Source organism: Microplitis mediator, chromosome 11 (genome assembly GCF_029852145.1).
Source record: "Microplitis mediator isolate UGA2020A chromosome 11, iyMicMedi2.1, whole genome shotgun sequence".
NCBI classification, from domain to species: Eukaryota; Metazoa; Arthropoda; class Insecta; order Hymenoptera; family Braconidae; genus Microplitis; species Microplitis mediator.
The window spans coordinates 13,426,929-13,444,539 of NC_079979.1; the positions used below are offsets into that span (position 1 = coordinate 13,426,929).

General features: G+C 26.8%; 1 protein-coding gene across 14 annotated transcripts in view; it reads right to left on the reverse strand.

Annotated features, from left to right (window-relative positions):
• The window catches only part of LOC130677519 (oxysterol-binding protein-related protein 8), a 69,699-nt gene extending 54,235 nt beyond the window's left edge, over positions 1-15,464 (reverse strand). For 5 of the 14 annotated variants that reach the window (XR_008991627.1, XR_008991628.1, XM_057484295.1 and 2 more), the window contains exons 1-12: positions 15,249-15,464; positions 14,913-15,125; positions 14,641-14,773; positions 10,678-10,839; positions 9,928-9,980; positions 9,013-9,237; positions 8,756-8,900; positions 7,658-7,879; positions 3,876-4,081; positions 2,265-2,443; positions 2,015-2,192; positions 1,653-1,946 (exon numbers count right to left, since the gene is read on the reverse strand). Coding sequence is in view for 12 of the 14 variants with exons in the window: in XM_057484295.1 (XP_057340278.1) it covers positions 1,653-1,946; positions 2,015-2,192; positions 2,265-2,443; positions 3,876-4,081; positions 7,658-7,879; positions 8,756-8,900; positions 9,013-9,237; positions 9,928-9,980; positions 10,678-10,839; positions 14,641-14,770 (1,794 nt within the window). In the remaining 2 variants the exon portion in view is untranslated. Of the gene's footprint in view, positions 1-1,652; positions 1,947-2,014; positions 2,193-2,264; positions 2,444-3,875; positions 4,082-7,657; positions 7,880-8,755; positions 8,901-9,012; positions 9,238-9,927; positions 9,981-10,677; positions 10,840-13,578; positions 14,233-14,640; positions 14,774-14,912; positions 15,126-15,248 lie in introns of those variants that run through there. The other 9 variants (XM_057484301.1, XM_057484298.1, XM_057484297.1 and 6 more) reach the window with 8 other exon arrangements.
• Positions 15,465-17,611: the final 2,147 nt, after the last annotated feature.

A 17,611-nucleotide genomic window follows, 5' to 3' on the forward strand; every position in this document is an offset into this window, starting at 1 on the left:
AAATACAAATTTTGAATTTTTTTATTCGCTCTCATGGTTCCCGCGGTTGGTACCGGAAACAATACGAGCAAAAAAAAAATAGTAAACAAGAAAAATTTGTATTAATTTATTTTTAAACTTCCAGATAAAAAATTTATTGATAAAAAAAAAAATTAATTACTTTTAAACTTCTAGATAAAAAGTTCATTGATAAAAAAAAATTTATTATTTTTATAGTTTCAGATAATAAATAAATACAAAAAAAAATATGGTAAATGTTTAGAAGTGGGGGTCACCCATGTTTAAATTAGCACAAATCCAAAAATAAGCAAATTGCCAAGAGACCTGTTTCATTTTCTGGCATTTTTTGGCGGATTGACGATATATTTGCTTAAATTAAGTATAAAATAAGCGTCAATATTCGAGTGTTTGTAATAGGCTATAATCATAATATATTTGATATCTTCTTTGATATTTTTCAATGTTCCGTGCTACACTGCACCATTTGACATAATTCTCTTATTATCGTATGTGTTAATGCTTAAGTTAACCATCAAAACTTAAGGTATATGCCACAAGCCATAATTTCTGTAGTTTCGTCCTAAGTACGTTAACGAACTCGTCAATAAGGCTATGTTAACGTACTCTTGCCTGAGACTACATCTCTTACTAGTACGCACCGGCGTAAAACTGTTGTGGGCTTCAGCCAGACACTATACTAGCAAAGGAAGGCGGATACCGTCCAAACTACTTGCAGCAAAATGTTAGGTGAGCTGTTGTACATCGTTAAAGTATTGAAATAACAGAAATATGCCAATTTTCACTATACAAGAGTTCAAAAAATCTTTGTAGCTCTTAGTTAGACCTTTCTATCGCCACCGTCCATCTTACGGGATTAATAAAATTAATTATTTATATTTATTAGAAAATTTATTAAAATTTATTTTGGAAAATTGGCATGATTTTATGTTATTTTTATTAATTTTGTACATTCAATTGCAAAGCTCGGATAGATATCTAGTGTTAGAGACAAAAACACATACAGAAAATTTAATCCGCCGTGTAGCGGAACACGTGGAAAAAATTTAATTATAGATTTTTAATGTGTAAGCACTTGAAACATCGAAAAATGTGGTTAGCCCTGAATATAGATGATTATCAAAAATACTTGTCCTTATGGTTCCTGGAATTGGTACCAGGAACCGTAAGAGCGTAAAAAAAATTAAAAACAAAAATTTGAAAAATATATTGGTAAAAAATTTTATACGCCCTAATGATTCCCGGATGGCATAAGGGAGTATAAAAATTTATACGCACTTATGGCACCTGTACACTGTAAAAAATTGGGGGTGAATTCGGAGTGATTACGGATTTTATTTAAATCCGAATTCACTTCATCAACGGAGTTCCGGAGTTTTCAAAAAAATTGCTCCGCATACGGAGTAAATAAGGAGTTTATTTTTCTCACTGAATGATTTCGGAGTGATCCAAATTTTATTGAAATCCATATTTACTCCGATTCGGAGTTTTGATATTAAAATAAACTTTCCTTCGGAGTAAATTTCCCTCCAAGGGAATTAAATAAACAGAGTCATCAACTCCGGATGTAATCCGCGTTCACTCCACAAATTTTTTACAGTGTAGCATAAAGTTAATAAAATATTGACATAAACCTTCAATTTAAATTCAATTTCCGTATGGTAACCAGTTTTTTCACAAATAATATTTATTTTGCCGCCGAGTTCCATGGACAAGGTACCCATAACTATTCCCTTGCAATGAGCATAGGGAATAGTCATAGAGTAATCCTCGCCACGTGGAAGCATCGTAAGCACAGCTGCACCATCCAAAACAGCTGACGTTGAGTTACCATAGAATTTTGATTTAGGTCTAATTGTTGAACTTATTGTAAAACCGTCCTGACGATTTGTTACGTAAAATCCAGATATTGGTGGATGATGTGAGATCTGATAAATAAATAAATTAATTAATTAATTAACTGATAGATTGATTGATGAGAAATAAATAAACTTACTTGTTCAGCAAGATAAAAAGTTCGTGAGCCATTAGGATGTTGCCAATAACAACGAAATGTTTCACCAAGTAGTGGATTGTATGGTTTCTTAAGACCTTGGGGCTTCTTATAAAAACCAGATAGATACCATTTGACTACACCTTTCATACGTGTAAATGCATCATCTTCTAATACAGCTCTTTAAATATTTATTTAATTAATTTATTTATTTATCCATTTGAAAAATGAATTAATTAATAAATAGACTTACTGAGAAAGTAAATCGGCGTGATAATAAGAATCGGCGAGTTTTTCCAAAAATGAACGTGGCTCGAGTATAAATGTTGGCAGCACAACTTTAGAAAGATCCATACCAGGTCTCACTTGCTTAAGAAGAAACCAGATAAGCGACTTTTGTTCATCTGGTAGCTCAGCAACGACTTCACCAGCCTGTAGAAAAAATAGATTATCAATCAATAATTATATTTTTACTCAACGCTGGTTTACTGAATATATTTTTTTAAAATTAAATTAAATTTATCCTGATGGCTTTATTATTAATAATTAATATTTATGTAACAAATAATATATTATATTACATAATATCAATTATATTTTAATTACTAATTAGTAATTATTTATTAATTAGAATAATTAATTGCTTGTGATTACACTGTAAAAATAGCGGTGGTAAATATATATTCCATATAAAAAAATATAAAAATTTAACGAATATTATCTGGAGAAAATTTCATTTTTGCTACTTACTTATTTAAGGGGAGAAAGGGGTCTGAGGTACAAAAAAAAAGAGCATATTTTTGTGATTTTTTTTTTTTCAGAGTACCTTCTTTACTAAAATTCTTAAAATTTGTGACATTATTAAGCATCATTTCAAGAATATTCTGCTAAATTTTCATAAAAAAATATTGAAAAATAATCCAGTGGTCGTGGGGAGAGCCGAATCACTTGAAAAAAAAGTCTCCATGCGGTAGGCAGGATAACTCATGACTGTTTCATCTGAAATAAAAAAACCAAAAAGATTTCTTTAGTACATAGCTTTATCTTGGATTTGAACGAAGGAATAAACAAAATATTAATTTTTGAATTTTTGATAAAAGTACAATAAAAAAATTCTGATTTTTACCAAAAATTGCTCTTTTTGTTCAATTAAAAAATAAGTAGTCATTGAAAAAAAAAAATCATTTGTTCAAATCCAAGATAAACTTATGTACTAAAGAAATCGTTTCGGTTTTTTGATTTCAGATGAAGCAGTCATGAGTTATCCTGCCTACGGCATGGAGACTTTTTTTTTAAGGTGACTCGGCTCTCCCCACTACCACTGGATTATTTTTCAATATTTTTTCATGAAAATTTAGCAGAATATTCTTGAAACGATGCTTAATAATGTCACAAATTGTAAGAATTTTAATAAAGAAGGTACTCTGAAAAAAAAAAAATCACAAAAATATGCTCTTTTTTTGGGTTACGTGATTAAATATCACACGACAAAATATCACAGTCATAATATTACCAGCTTGTACACTAAGATCGCATTACGTCAAAATATCACATGATGTTATGTCGTGTGATATTATGACTGTGATATTTAGTCGTGACACCCTTTTTTGTTGTATGTCAGACCCCTTTCCTCCCTTAAATAATTATTTATGTTGGAATTAACTTTAGTGATCGAGTAAGTAAAAATATTCACAAAGTAAAATATTTGCACCGGCGGCGGTGTTATTTTAACACCGCTTTTGGTGTTGAAATTTAACACCGAAAATTTTAACACCTACACCACCTGGATTTACACCGGTTTTTCTTACAGTGTATGCATAATTTTTCTTTTTAATTATTATTGAAAAAAAAAAATAATAATTACCGTTCCCAGAAATTCATTTTCATTAGTAACGTACGGAGTCTCACAAATATTGACTTCTTCCTCCTTGACAGATCCGTCGGAATCAGTATCAGAGGCGCTGATCTCCGCATCAGCATTGACACCGTTATCAGGCTGACTGATGTCGTCCAGGTCTGTATGTAAGGTACGAACAGGATCTAGCGTTACTACACGATGGGCTTCACACTCTAGGACATGGATCGAGGGGATGGTCATGCGTCGGATGGGTGAAGAAGCAAATAAATTTGACGACGAGGGTGACAAATATCTACCGTACAAATTATCGTTATCAGATAATAAGCCCTCGCCGTCAGAACTACCACCAGAAATGTTTTTAATATCTAATGGCGGCGTCGACTTGCCGATTAAATGTTTTTCCCAATAAGCGACTGCGTGGCAAAGCTGTTGGAACATCGGGGTCGGCGAAGGACACAAGCTTTTGGATGCGGTGCTTATATTACCCGGGGAATGTGATGGTGGACATGATAACAAACGTCTCTGTGGTGTCGTAGGTGTCGGGGGAATGTATCGGCTTAAATTTATCTGTATAGACTCGTCGAGTTTGTAATCTGTTTTGTCATACGAAGCGCCAGCAAGACATCAACAACCGATTAACCATTAGTTCATTTATTATTTTTTTATTATTTATTATAATTAATTATAACTAAGGCTTCTAATTGCTCATCTAATTTAGTATTTATTGCGCAAAAGCGACAGTATTTGTGTTACTATTAAGCAGCTAATTATTTTACTTAAATGCAGCGAATGTTTTTTTTTTTGTTAATTTAATTTATTAATAAATAATGTAGTGTTTTTAATACTGTACCAATTTACTGATTGTTTTTATATATTTGTGAATAAATGCTGTGAGGTTAACATTAAAATGTTTCTTTGACAGACTGGATACTTATGATGTGTTAAATATATACTCTTTGATAGGCAATTTTTTTTTTTACTTTTACAGTATCAATTATTTTCTATTTTATATTATTAATAAAAATGATTATTTTTTTTTAGGGACTCAGGTAAATGACCCAGTAATAAGGGTCCGATTTATGACTTTTTTTACTGATGCTTTTAATTGAAAAATAGAAATTTTATGTGAGTAACAAAAGTGACAATTTTTATACTTGATGAAAAAATTAAAAATTTTATAAATTGTAATTATAATTAAGGGCATTCGCAGACAGTGCCCCCCACTTTTTAAAAATATTCAATGATTTTCAATTGTCATAAGCGTATCAAAATTTTATTAATTAATTTGAAAACAATTAAAGCATTAATTAAAATAAAGAAAACGCAGCTACAATTTAACGGAAATATAGAATTTAAAAAGAATTACTTACAGTTGTTATCAATTAGGAGTTGAACGAAATTTGGTGAATAAATTTTAGCCTAAAAAATTTGACATTCAAAATTATGAAGATTTTACTGAAATTTATTTTCCAGATTTCGTTGAACTCCTAATTGATATCAACTGTAAATATTTTTTTTTAAATTTATGTCTTGGGGAAATTGTAACTGCGATGCCTTTTTCTTAATTAATTGATAAAATTTTGATACGCTCATGACAGTTGATGAATTGAAAATCATTGAAAATCTATAAAAAATGGAGACACTGTCTGAGAATGGCCTTAATTATCAAAAAACAACGTGTATGTCGACGGTAATTTTTTTATCAAAATCTTAAAAACATTCGTCACTTTGTCACATTTGAATTATAAAATATTGCATCAAGTCTCGTTCCTTATTTTTCATTACAAGTTTTTATTTGAAAGAAAATTTTGAACAAAAATAATTTGAAACCCAGAATACGCTAGGTATTTGATAATTTACATTCTATCATTTAAGTATAAAAACAAATATATTTATATTTTAAATCGTAATTAATTTTAACATTCAAATATGGGAACTGATAACCCATACTCGAATTTTAATAACAAAATAATAATTTATACGTTAATAAATGCTATTTAAATGATTATCACATTATTTGTTACTATAAATAATGAGTTTTATAATTATAATTATTATTTTGTAAACAAGTTTTTCTGCCCTCCGGCCGGAAAGTGGCAACTTTCGGGCCGCTGCCCTAAACGAAGTTGCAACTTTCCGGCTTCGTCGAGCAGAAAAATAGTATTGGCAGGGTGTGGAGTATAGGGTGGGGACAATCGAATCGATTGTAGCGCCTGCAGTGGACGAAATACGCGTTAAATCGCACTTGTCTTGTGAATAGTTAAATGAAAGCAATGTTAAAAAATAAGGACAAGTAGTTGTTGTGTTGTTAATTGCAAAAATACTGACAGAAATAGTAATTGAAAGTTTTATACATTTCCATCCATGATATTCATCTTTGGCTAAAAATTATTACGGGGAATTTTTTAAATTACAAATTTTTAACCCAAAGTATTTTTAATTGTTGAGTTTTAAAATTTAAAATTACGAATAATTTAAATCATTTCAATTTCTTTACTTAATGCAAATTAATATTTTTAACTTTGAAAAAATTATAATTATAATTATTTTAACTCATTTGTTATTATGACTATTATTGTTGTTATTATTATTATTACAAGCTAACCTTATGTCGTTCAAAATATTATTTATTTTGTATTTATCAAAATTTTTTATACTTATTTTTTTCAGTACAATCTACTCTATATTTTTCCACCTTTCAAATGTGGTATCACACATATATTTCGCAATCTTTAAAAATTTTAATTATTTGTTCATAAAAACTTTCCGTATTCTCTCTGTGCTTTTTGAGGATGATTTAATGCGGTCGACAGATGTCGTTTTCGTCGCGCACCTTGCCAATACGCACCTTGGCCAGTAAAAAAGAAAGCCTCAGACCACATGTTTGTCAGCCTCGGCTTCGCCTCGGCCAACAATTACATGTGCTCTGAGACTTTTCTTATTTTACTGGCCTAGGTATGTAATATACTATTAATTGATTTAATATGAGTTATTATAAAGGACAAGATTTTTGCCTCAATTTCGAAATGAATGGTTCATATGTTTGATATTACGGCGAAAATATTGGTCTTATAAAAAAAGTTTTAGAACAAAAATTATAGGAAATTTAATTTTACAAAAAAAATGTCTCTTATGATTTTTTTATACGACCAATATTTTTATCGTAATTACAAAATTAAGATTCATAATGAATGATTAAAATTTTTAATGATTATGGAAATTTTAATTTTGAAATTACGGCCTTACTATTCGTTATACGAAAAAATTGTAAGAGACATTTTTTTTATAAAATTAAATTTTAAACAACTTTTATTTGAAAAATTTTTTTATACGACCAATATTGCCGCCGTAATATCAAAAATTTGACAGCATTAATTATTGATTGTTATTTTTAAATCAAAGTAAAAATCCTGGCTCTGGTTATTATAAATAAAAAGTAATAATAACTTACATTAAAAACTATAAAAGTGACCAACATTTCATTAAATTCGAGGATTGATAATTGAGTCCAAAGAAGGCCCGTAATTTTTTTATAAATAAATGAAAATAATTGATTTATTTTTATCAATAATATAATTCATTAGAAATCGATAAATTTTTTTTTCATATCATATATTTTTATAAATCGTTATCTGAAATCTTCGGAGGTCATAAACTGGGCCATTTACTCTAGTTAAGAAATTTATTTGCAAGAAAAAAAAAAAACAATAATAATCGATACTGTAAGTGCATAAAATATAAAAATTTAAATTTAAATAAAAAAAAAAAATAATAATAATAATAGTTACCATGATCATCAAAGTGTTTTTCATAATCAGCTTCACTCCACTGCGTCTCGTGTGTAGTCGTGGCATCATGTTGCGGCGATCGCGGTAAAATACTAGTAGATCTGACGATAAGCGAAGAGCAGCGTAAAGATAATTCTAAAGCGTCGAGCCAACATTTACCAGCAGCCTGCGATGGTGCGCGAAATATTAAATGAGATGTAGGCAGCGGCTGTACAACGGCTCCTAAAAATAATTATTTATAATAACAAATAACTTTAATCACTTGGATACTGTAATAAAATAAAAAAGGTCATTCGGCAGCCGAAATGGAAGTGGATTTCTCATTATTTTAATATTTCGACCTTTCAAATAAAAGTTTATTACAAAATATTATTTTTTTTGACATTCTTAAAAATTCTCAAGGCTATAAAACAAAAAATATCGTAAAAATTTTTAAGATTAATGCCAAAAATTAAAGCTAACAGAATGAGCTTCAAGAGAAATTTTAATGATAATTAAAGATACGTATACATATATTTAAACTTTTGGACCAATGATATTTTTGGAACCTATTCAATGAATTATGATTAGGGACAAGATTTTTGCATTATTTTTCAAATGAGTAGTTCAAATTTTTGATATTACGGCGAAAATATTGATCTTATTAAAAAAGTTTTCGAACAAAAATTATAGGAAATTTAATTTTACAAAAAAAATGTCTCTTATGATTTTTTTATACGATCAATATTTTCACCGTAATTCCAAAATTAAGATTCATAATGAATGATTCAAAATTTGATTAATTATGAAAACCTTAATTTTGAAACTACAGCTTTTTTATTAGTTCTAAGAAAAAATTATAAGGGACAGTATTTTTAGAAAATTAAATTTCCTACAATTTTTGTTTGAAAACTTTTTTAATAAGATCAATATTTTTCACGTAATATAAAAAATTTGACATTATTAATTATTAATTATTTTCAAATTAACGCAAAAATCCTGGCCCTATTTATGATAGATTATGGAATTATTCCTTGAAAATTTTACCGTAAGAACAAATTTGATAGTTTGCTTTCAATGAAATCCACTAATAAAATAAATAATAAACAGCGAACTTACTCATAGCTTCTTTCTCAGGGCCTCTGGGTGCCCAGATAGATTGTTCGAGTGGATGAAATAATTTAAAACAAAACCCATCCTTTTTACTTGGTCGTTCAATTACTTGACACGTATTCAGCAATACCGTTCCGACCCAGTGACTACTCTAAAAATAATTATTTCCGATATTCATTAATTTAAACAACTAAATTTAACTGGTCAATATTTTATTTATAAATGTAAATATTTATTTAAACGCATATAACATTTTTTCCTACCTTTATCTTTGGACTTTTGTAGAGTAATAATAAACCTGGTTTCAATATACACCAGAGTTTAGTCCAACTTTTCAAAGTGCCGCGCACTTTGAGCCAGTCGCTCATGACAACGACCGTGGGATCTTTTAATGAGCTCAATAATTCATTTGCGACACGTTTTTTTTCAATACGATAATTTTTACGCTGCGCTTTGTATGATTCCTTTCTCGTTAGTTTACCGTCCGCCTGAAATAAATATTTATAAAATAATTATTATTTAATATGATACTGAAATTAGCCAACGTCTAATAATTTTTGGATTTTTTTAAAAACGATAAATTATAAAAAAAAAAATATTTTAAAAAATTGCACTCGTCATTGTTTAGATTTTCTACATATGCATATTTTTAGTTTTATTTCTTTCTTCAAATTTAATTGTTCAAAAAAAAATCAAAAAATTTTCAATTGTCTGCCAACTTCAGGATCGTAAGTTACCCGACATCCAATAATTTTTGAATTTTGTTTTAAAAAAAAATATTTAAAAAAATTGCACCTGTAGTTTTTAAAATTTTCTACATGTGTATATTTTTAGTTTTTTTTTTCTTCAAATTTAATTGTTCAAAAAAATTTTCAATTGTCTGCCAACTTCAGGATCGTAAGTTACCCGACGTCTAATAATTTTTGAATTTTGTTATAAACAATAACTTATAAAAAAAAAATATTTGAAAAAATTACACCTGTAGTTTTTAAAATTTTCTATATGTGCATATTTTGAGGTTTTGTTATTTTTGTATCTGATTTGTTGAAAAAAAAAACCGAAAATTATAAATTGTGTCTGCTAACATCAGGATCATTTATTTAATTATTAAATTTATAATTTTATAAGCCAACAATTTAATTTAATTAGATAATTAAAGTTACGTAATAATCAGTTACCTTGTCGGTGACACTATCGATTTTTAGAGTACTCTCGCCCATTGCTGATAAACCTTAAATATATATTTATAGATAAATATATAATCGATCAATTAATTATTATTATAATTATTATTACGTATTTATTAATTTAATTATTTATTTATGTAATTATATAGAAAAAAAAAATATACATTACCAATGGCATCTTAAGCAAAAAAAAAATGACCTCAATAAAAAAAAAACTGCTGCAAAGGCGATAGTAAAATATTTTTTTTAAAATAATAAATTTACTCTTAAATATTATTTTTATTTAAATGCATTAATGCGATTGTTTAAATGCCCCGAAGCATTAGTTGATTTAAAATAAATAAATCACACTGGAGTTTACATTCATTTTTATGTGAATTCGACTCAAGTTTCCAAGTCGATTTAAAATTAATTAGAATTAATAATAAAAATAAGTGAAGAAATTGAAGGTGACAAAAGTAAAGAAAAAAAAATTAAAATTAATATTAATAAATTTGAAGTTTAAAGATCGATGGACACATAAATTAAATATTTTTATGTATCAATAATTTATTTAGATATTTGTAGAATTTTACGACCGAGAACTCTAGTGTGATCGGATTAATAAATTTAAAATGATTAGGAAAATATAAACATAAGCCATACTTTAAATGCCAATGGATATTTAAGTAGTATAATTTATTATAGTTTATAATAATTGATTATGTAAGTAATTAGAGATAGAGTTTGTGAATTAAGTACCTGGGGAAAGCGGAGGACCAGTGATATTAACGTTAGCTGTAAGTGATTCTGATGATGGCAGCTTTGACAACTGAGCTGATTGAGCATTAACGCTACCCTGCCTTGGTCTTCGTTCGTCTCCAGGTGCTACATTGTTTGTTAAAGTTTCATAACTCCAATTTCCTGTACATATTATATTCTAGGATATGTGCAACCGACTTTTTTCGCAAAAAAATAAAAAAATACGAGTAGTTATAAGCCCGTTAGTCCGTAAATAAATTAAACCCTTTTATACTGAAGATAAATTTTATAGAAATTGAACTTTATGTATTTTTAAATTCCCGCTAAGAAAATTTAAATTTCAAAAAATTTTAGTAATTGATTTCTTTTAGTTTTGGTTTTGTAAAAAGTTAATTTTTGTTGGCAGAGTTCAAAGATAAAAAAAAAAAACGTTGTAGTGTAATTATTCATGTATTAAATGACAAAGAAAATGTAATATAATTTAAAATTCACACAAAAAAAGATTTACGTCTATAATTTAGAATCTATTTATTTATTTACTTATTTATTTAATTATCGAACCTGAAGATCAGAACGTTTTCCGCGCAATAAAAATTAAGAAAAGTTCATGTAATTTGAATGCCGAAAGGTGACTTAAGGGATATTTGGGGGTGGCTGCAATTTTCGGCTGACATACCAGCACTTAAGCAAAACATTTCAGAAATCTCGATCCAGTTGATTTTTTATTTTTCATTTTGTTTTTTCTTATCTTCATTCAGCGGAAAACATTCCGATCTTCAGGTATATGGCATAAAAGCCAAATGGCAAAAGTATATAAATTCGTACGTTGTCACATATAATCCTATGTCAACGGAATATATAGTTTTATCAATAAATAAATTAATAATTTAATAAAAGAAAAGGAAACGAAATGTATTTTATAAATTCAACCAAACTAAGAAGTAGGGTAGAGGTACCGTTTTTAGCCACTTTGGGGTCAGTTTTGGACACTTGAAAAATTTAAATAAAATAATTTGTAAAAGACGCAATGACATAATTTATTTTTAAATTTTGTTCAAAGGTACTTTGATCCCATTATTAAAATGGAAATTTTATTTTACATTTTTTCATTAATTAAAATAAAATATTAAATTTCCGAGAACGGAGCAGTGGCCAAAAATGCTACTTCTACCCCACTATCAATTTTTAAATCCAGAAAGAATCCAAATACTTTGTTTTTAAAACTTTCAAGGGAATATGCATTTATAACATCTGATAGCTCCTGCTATAACCGATTGAAGACAAATAATTGACCTGACTTTCTTCTATAAAATTATTAATGGGTTGATAGATTCGGTATGGTCTATAATAGACCGAGACTCAGGAGCAAGTGAATTATTAATACGTTGAGGTCTAGTAAAAACTAAGTAATTAACGGATCCTACAATAGAATAGCTGACCTAGTCAATGATTTAAACTCGAACATCGAATTTTTTATCGGTTTTTGAATCGAGTATTAAGAAACTCCTCTCGGACTAGTCGATAGATTTAAATTCAAATTACAATGAAATTTGTATTCAATTTTTGATTCAAAGTTTTCTTTGTTTTTAAACAAATATCATGTATCGAGTTGTACGTAGTCGATTTGCGTACAAATGAATGAGTATATAAATAAAAAATAAAAATTGAAATAGTTGCCGAAGTAAGGCAAAAAAAATTTTTCGATCGTAAAGCACTCTCTGATGCTTCGCAGCATGAGTCGTGCAAAAACTTTAAAATTTACTGTTTCAGAGTAATGAAGCGTCCAAGAATTTTTTCCGACTTTTTTAAATTCAACACAACATTTTTACAATCCATTAAAGTGATCACTAAATTTCACATTTATCACAGAATTTTTACAAATTAAACTGATATTTTTACGGTTTAAATCAGACGTTTTAATGCATAAACTGTAAATTGTAAGATTTTGATGGAATAATTATTTGAAATCTAATTTATTATTAATTACTTTGTAATAAATTATTAATTACGCTGTTATGATTATAGTCAATTTTTTCCGGTGGATATATTTATATACATATACATTATACTTTTAAACAAAGGGGCTACATAAATGTATAATTATAATATGTCTAAGTAATTATTTATATTTTGACAAAAAAATTTTTCTCAAATATTTGAAACTTTTTATAGACTTTAAGATTTTTTTCAAACAATATGACGGTCAATTAGTGACTGTTTACAAATATAAAGTTAGGCAGCGAGAAAAGAGTTTTTTAAAATTCGAATGATTATAAAAAAAAATGTAAAAAATTATCAGTCTATCATAAATTTCCACTGAAGTTATAAAATTAGTTGTACTAACAGATAAAATTTTTAGAGTGTAAACATTTCATTAATATTTCAACACAAAAACTAAAAAATTATAATGAAAAACTCATGAAAAAAATTTTTTTTTCAAAAATCAATAGAATAAAATATTTTTAAAAAATTAAAATTAGTCTATTTCTTACAGTTACGGTTACTAAAAAAAAAATCCTACCACAAGAACGGATAAAAAAATTTACAAAATTATATTTCACTAAATAGAAAAAAATAAATTTTAAAAAAAATCCAAAATCCAGAAAACTTCAATTTCAAATAAAATGTTCCATTTATCACTTCACATATTTACATATTTATGTAACTATTTTCATACATTGTTTACGAAAGATTAAAATATAATTACATAAATATATGCAATTATTTCGACTATCAAAAATAAAATAAATTTCCTTTATACACAAAACTAAAAATAAAAATTCCCAAAGTTCAATTTAACAGATCAAAATTTCCTAATTCCTAAAAAAAAAAAAAACGAATCTACTCAACCTAAAATAAATAAAGTCAACAAACAAACAATGTTTTATCTCCACGTCTTACCTCGTTTACGAAATAATCCCCGACTACACATTAGTTTCATAAACGTGCTTTTATAGATTTAATTAATAAAACTAATAATTAATAAAAACTAATTAAATAAATAAATAAATAAATAAACAAACAAAAGGTGTTAAATCTAAATCGACTAGTGACAGTTAATGCGAATTGAATAAGCTAAGACACTTAACTGAAAGCATGACAAACACTTGAAAGCCAGACGACATAATAAAACAGCAGTAATAATAGTAATAGTAACAACAAAAATAAAATAAAATAAGTTAAAAAGATAGACATATGTCCTACGGCCTGTTGATATATCGATTAATATCTTCATGTACACAAACTTTGCCAACTCTATTCATATTAATGAACTTACATGCTTTACTTTGTTTTTCTTTTTTCTTTTTTTTTATATCATTTTATTACTTCTAGGTCAGTAAAAAAACTCGTTACCAAGGACCAAATTACATTTAACAATTTAAATAATTAAAATATCAATTAACAACCGGTCACGTAACACTTATAATATCAATTGCTAGTTAGATTGTTAGATACATGATGATTCTAGCGGTGATCCCATTAATTAGTCCCGGAACATACATGCAATGCAAGCGTATTATTAATAAAAGATCAAGAGTCAGTAAAATAGCTGAGTATAATAAAATATGAGTGTAAATGTAGCAGACATTAGAAAAATTTTAAATTATAAATAAGTAGAGTAAATAATTAATAAAATAAAATTTTTTAAAAATGCGCACTTAAAAAATTTTGAAATTAATAAATGCATTTTTTATAAATTTTGGTTTTTTAATTATTTATTTATAATTTTTAAATTGTGATGACTGCTACATTCTTACTCATAATAAAATACTTTAAATCGCAAAGCAAATTTTGTGTTATTTCATTTTTTTTTATTATTAGTATTTAAATTTATTAGAAACTAATTTAAATATAAAATAAAGATAAGCCGGTTTAAATTCTTTCTTATCAGTTAAAGTAATAAAAATATAAAACCGTGGAATAGTTGAGCTGAGGATAATAAAAATTTTTTTAAAAACTTACGATTGTTGAAGGAACGACTTGTTGGCGGTGTCATTGTTTTTAAATCATTTGAATGACCAGCAGAGGATGATTGTTGCTCATGATGATGACTTTTATCACCTCCAGGTACCATTATTGGCTGGGAACTCATTTTCTGGTTAAAAAATAATTTATACTTGTCAATATAATTAATAAATATATAAATAAAGATAAAAAAAAATAAAATGCAGGTCAACTGATCAATAAATAATAGGCCGCAATGCGGTTAGATATATAAATTGTAGTTAACTTACAGTAATTAATTTTTAAAAACCACCAGCTTAAGACACTTGTCAATCAATTAAATTAATTATTATTTTTAAATTAGAATATTATTTGTTTTTTTATTTAATTTGTTAAAGTAATTGATAAATTATTGATGATGTCCATGATTTTAAAAGCTGCACAGATGTCTACTCTGCTGTTGTCCGACAGCTACTGATGTTCTGATGACGAATCACTATAAACTATAAAATAAATTTTGTACTACGTGTCCAAGTCCCGGGATAAAATAATTATAACCGGGAATTAATTATTTTAACTGCCACCACGACTATTTAAATTATTTTTTAAAATAAAACTATACACACTTGTTTCAATGAACGTTAATTTCGGTTGTACTTTAGGTTGTTTCAGTTAATTGTAAACAAATGTACGGCTTGTGTTGCTGTTGTGTTGCTTGAATTGACACACTGATACTCTTTAATAATAATAATCATGATAACAATAAAGATAATTGTGATAATAATAATGGTAATGTGGATTTGAGAGCTGCATGACGTTACAATTGATCAGAAAATATGATCTGGAATTAGATAAAAGATAAAACGATTTTAGTTTTTGAATTAGGTGACTGAGGGCGGGACCTGTCGAGTGCGCTTTTTATTTATTTAAATTTTTAATTATTATTATTTTTTTTATAGATTGTGTTCATCTTTATTTTTAAGACTTGTTATTTATTTACTTTTATTTATTTATTCAGTAATTGTTTGCTGTTTTTTTGGACTTTGGTATTGGCGGGAAAAAATTTAACGCCATCTAGGATTTGAATTTTCGGTAGTAAAAGATTCGAGAAAGTGAAAAATAAATAATAGGAAATTAAAAGTGATATTTTATGAGTGAATGTAACTGACAAGTGACAGTTTTTTAAATTTTTGAATAAAGAAATAAAATGTAAGTAGAATAAAAATTTGAAAATGCGTGTTTAGATCAATGAAAAATCAGTACGCGCTTTTTTTTTAATTTCATTATTTTAATTTAATTATTTGAAATTTATAAATGTCTACATGCTACATTCGCACTCGTGATATTTTAGACATATTTTATAGAATAAATAATTTTTTTAAATATATATTGTGAGATAATGGGCCCAGTTTCTGACTTTTTATAAATATATATAAAAATATATTTTGAAGTATCATTATAAAATAAAATGAAAGTGTAATTTTACATAAAACTGAAAGTAGCAGAGATTCGACCAACTGATTATTTTTTATTTTATTTTTTTTTTCAAATTACATATTATTAAGGATGATAATCTAAAAATATGCGCATCAAAATGTTTAAAAGTCAAATTAAAAAAAAAATTATTAAAATAGTGTGAAAAATAGATGATCCTGAAGTTAGTAAACAATTAAAAATTTTCGGATTTTACTTTCAACAAATCAATTACAAAAAAAAAAACTAAGAGTATGCATGTGTAGAAAATGAAAAAATCTATGGGTAAAATTTTTTGAAAAAATGTTTTTTTTTTTAATTTATAATTTTGAAAAAATTATAAAAATTATTAGACGTCAACTAACTTCAGTATGATGACAAATAGTAGTTCAAGTAGCACAATTGGCTTTGTGACATCTATAAGATTGCAGTTTTTTGACCTACCGATAAGGCAGTAAAATGTTGATAAAACGATCAGAAATTTGTCACCGAAAAAATAACTGCTTAAAAGACTTGACATAAGTGATGACAAAAGGTAAATTACAAATAATGGTCAAATAAATCATCTAATAGAATTTTTATTGAAATGACTTTTTTAAGATAGAAAAAGAAGACAAATTTTCTATGATTCCTAGGACCAGCATCTGTACGTCTTATTTATATAAACAAACTTGGCTTTGAGATAAAAAAAAAAATAGTCTTGTCCTTTTAAAAGACATATTTATGACATCTTAAAGTTGTTTCTGTGTTTCTTAGGAGTATAAAAAAGAAAAAACCGATAAATTCTTACAAAAATTTTAAAATCAAAATTAAAAAGAAATTGGCATCAAGAATTCGTCATTTTTTTATATATTTTTATATCATATAATTTATAAGATATTTTTTAACACAATTTATTAAAATATTTTTCGTCTAATTATTGGAACTCTGAGAGAAAAAAGTGTGTATTTATTATTTCCAAGTAAAAATTCTTACTTTAAGTACTAGTTTACTTAAATAGTGCCAAGAAAATATATTCCTTATCGTAGTAATAATGCAGTGTCTGTAAAATTTAATGCGTAGATTGAAGCAATTGTTTTAAAAATAAGAATTATCGTACTTCGATGTGTTAAATTTTTTCTTGTTTTCAGTATTATTAGTCAAGTAAACATGTTTACTTAAATTTAATTTTTTCTTCTCTCAGCAAAGTAATCCATTTGTTGATCGAGTTACTCTACACGGAAAAATAAGCTTAAAAAATGACTGTGTAATAATGATAAAAAACCCAGAAATTTACTTAATTTAATTTATTGTGTATTTGTCTGTAATGATTTAAAATTTCCATTAATTTTATGTCAATATTATTTAATGGAATAAATGTTGTAATACCATTAAATTAATTATAAAAATGTCTTACATATATAACAAATCATTACATCGATCATTGCATCGAGACATCGGAAGTAAAATTAAAAAAATTTTTGTCTTATAATCCTACAAAAATTTAATTTATTATTAAAAAAAATATAATTTATTT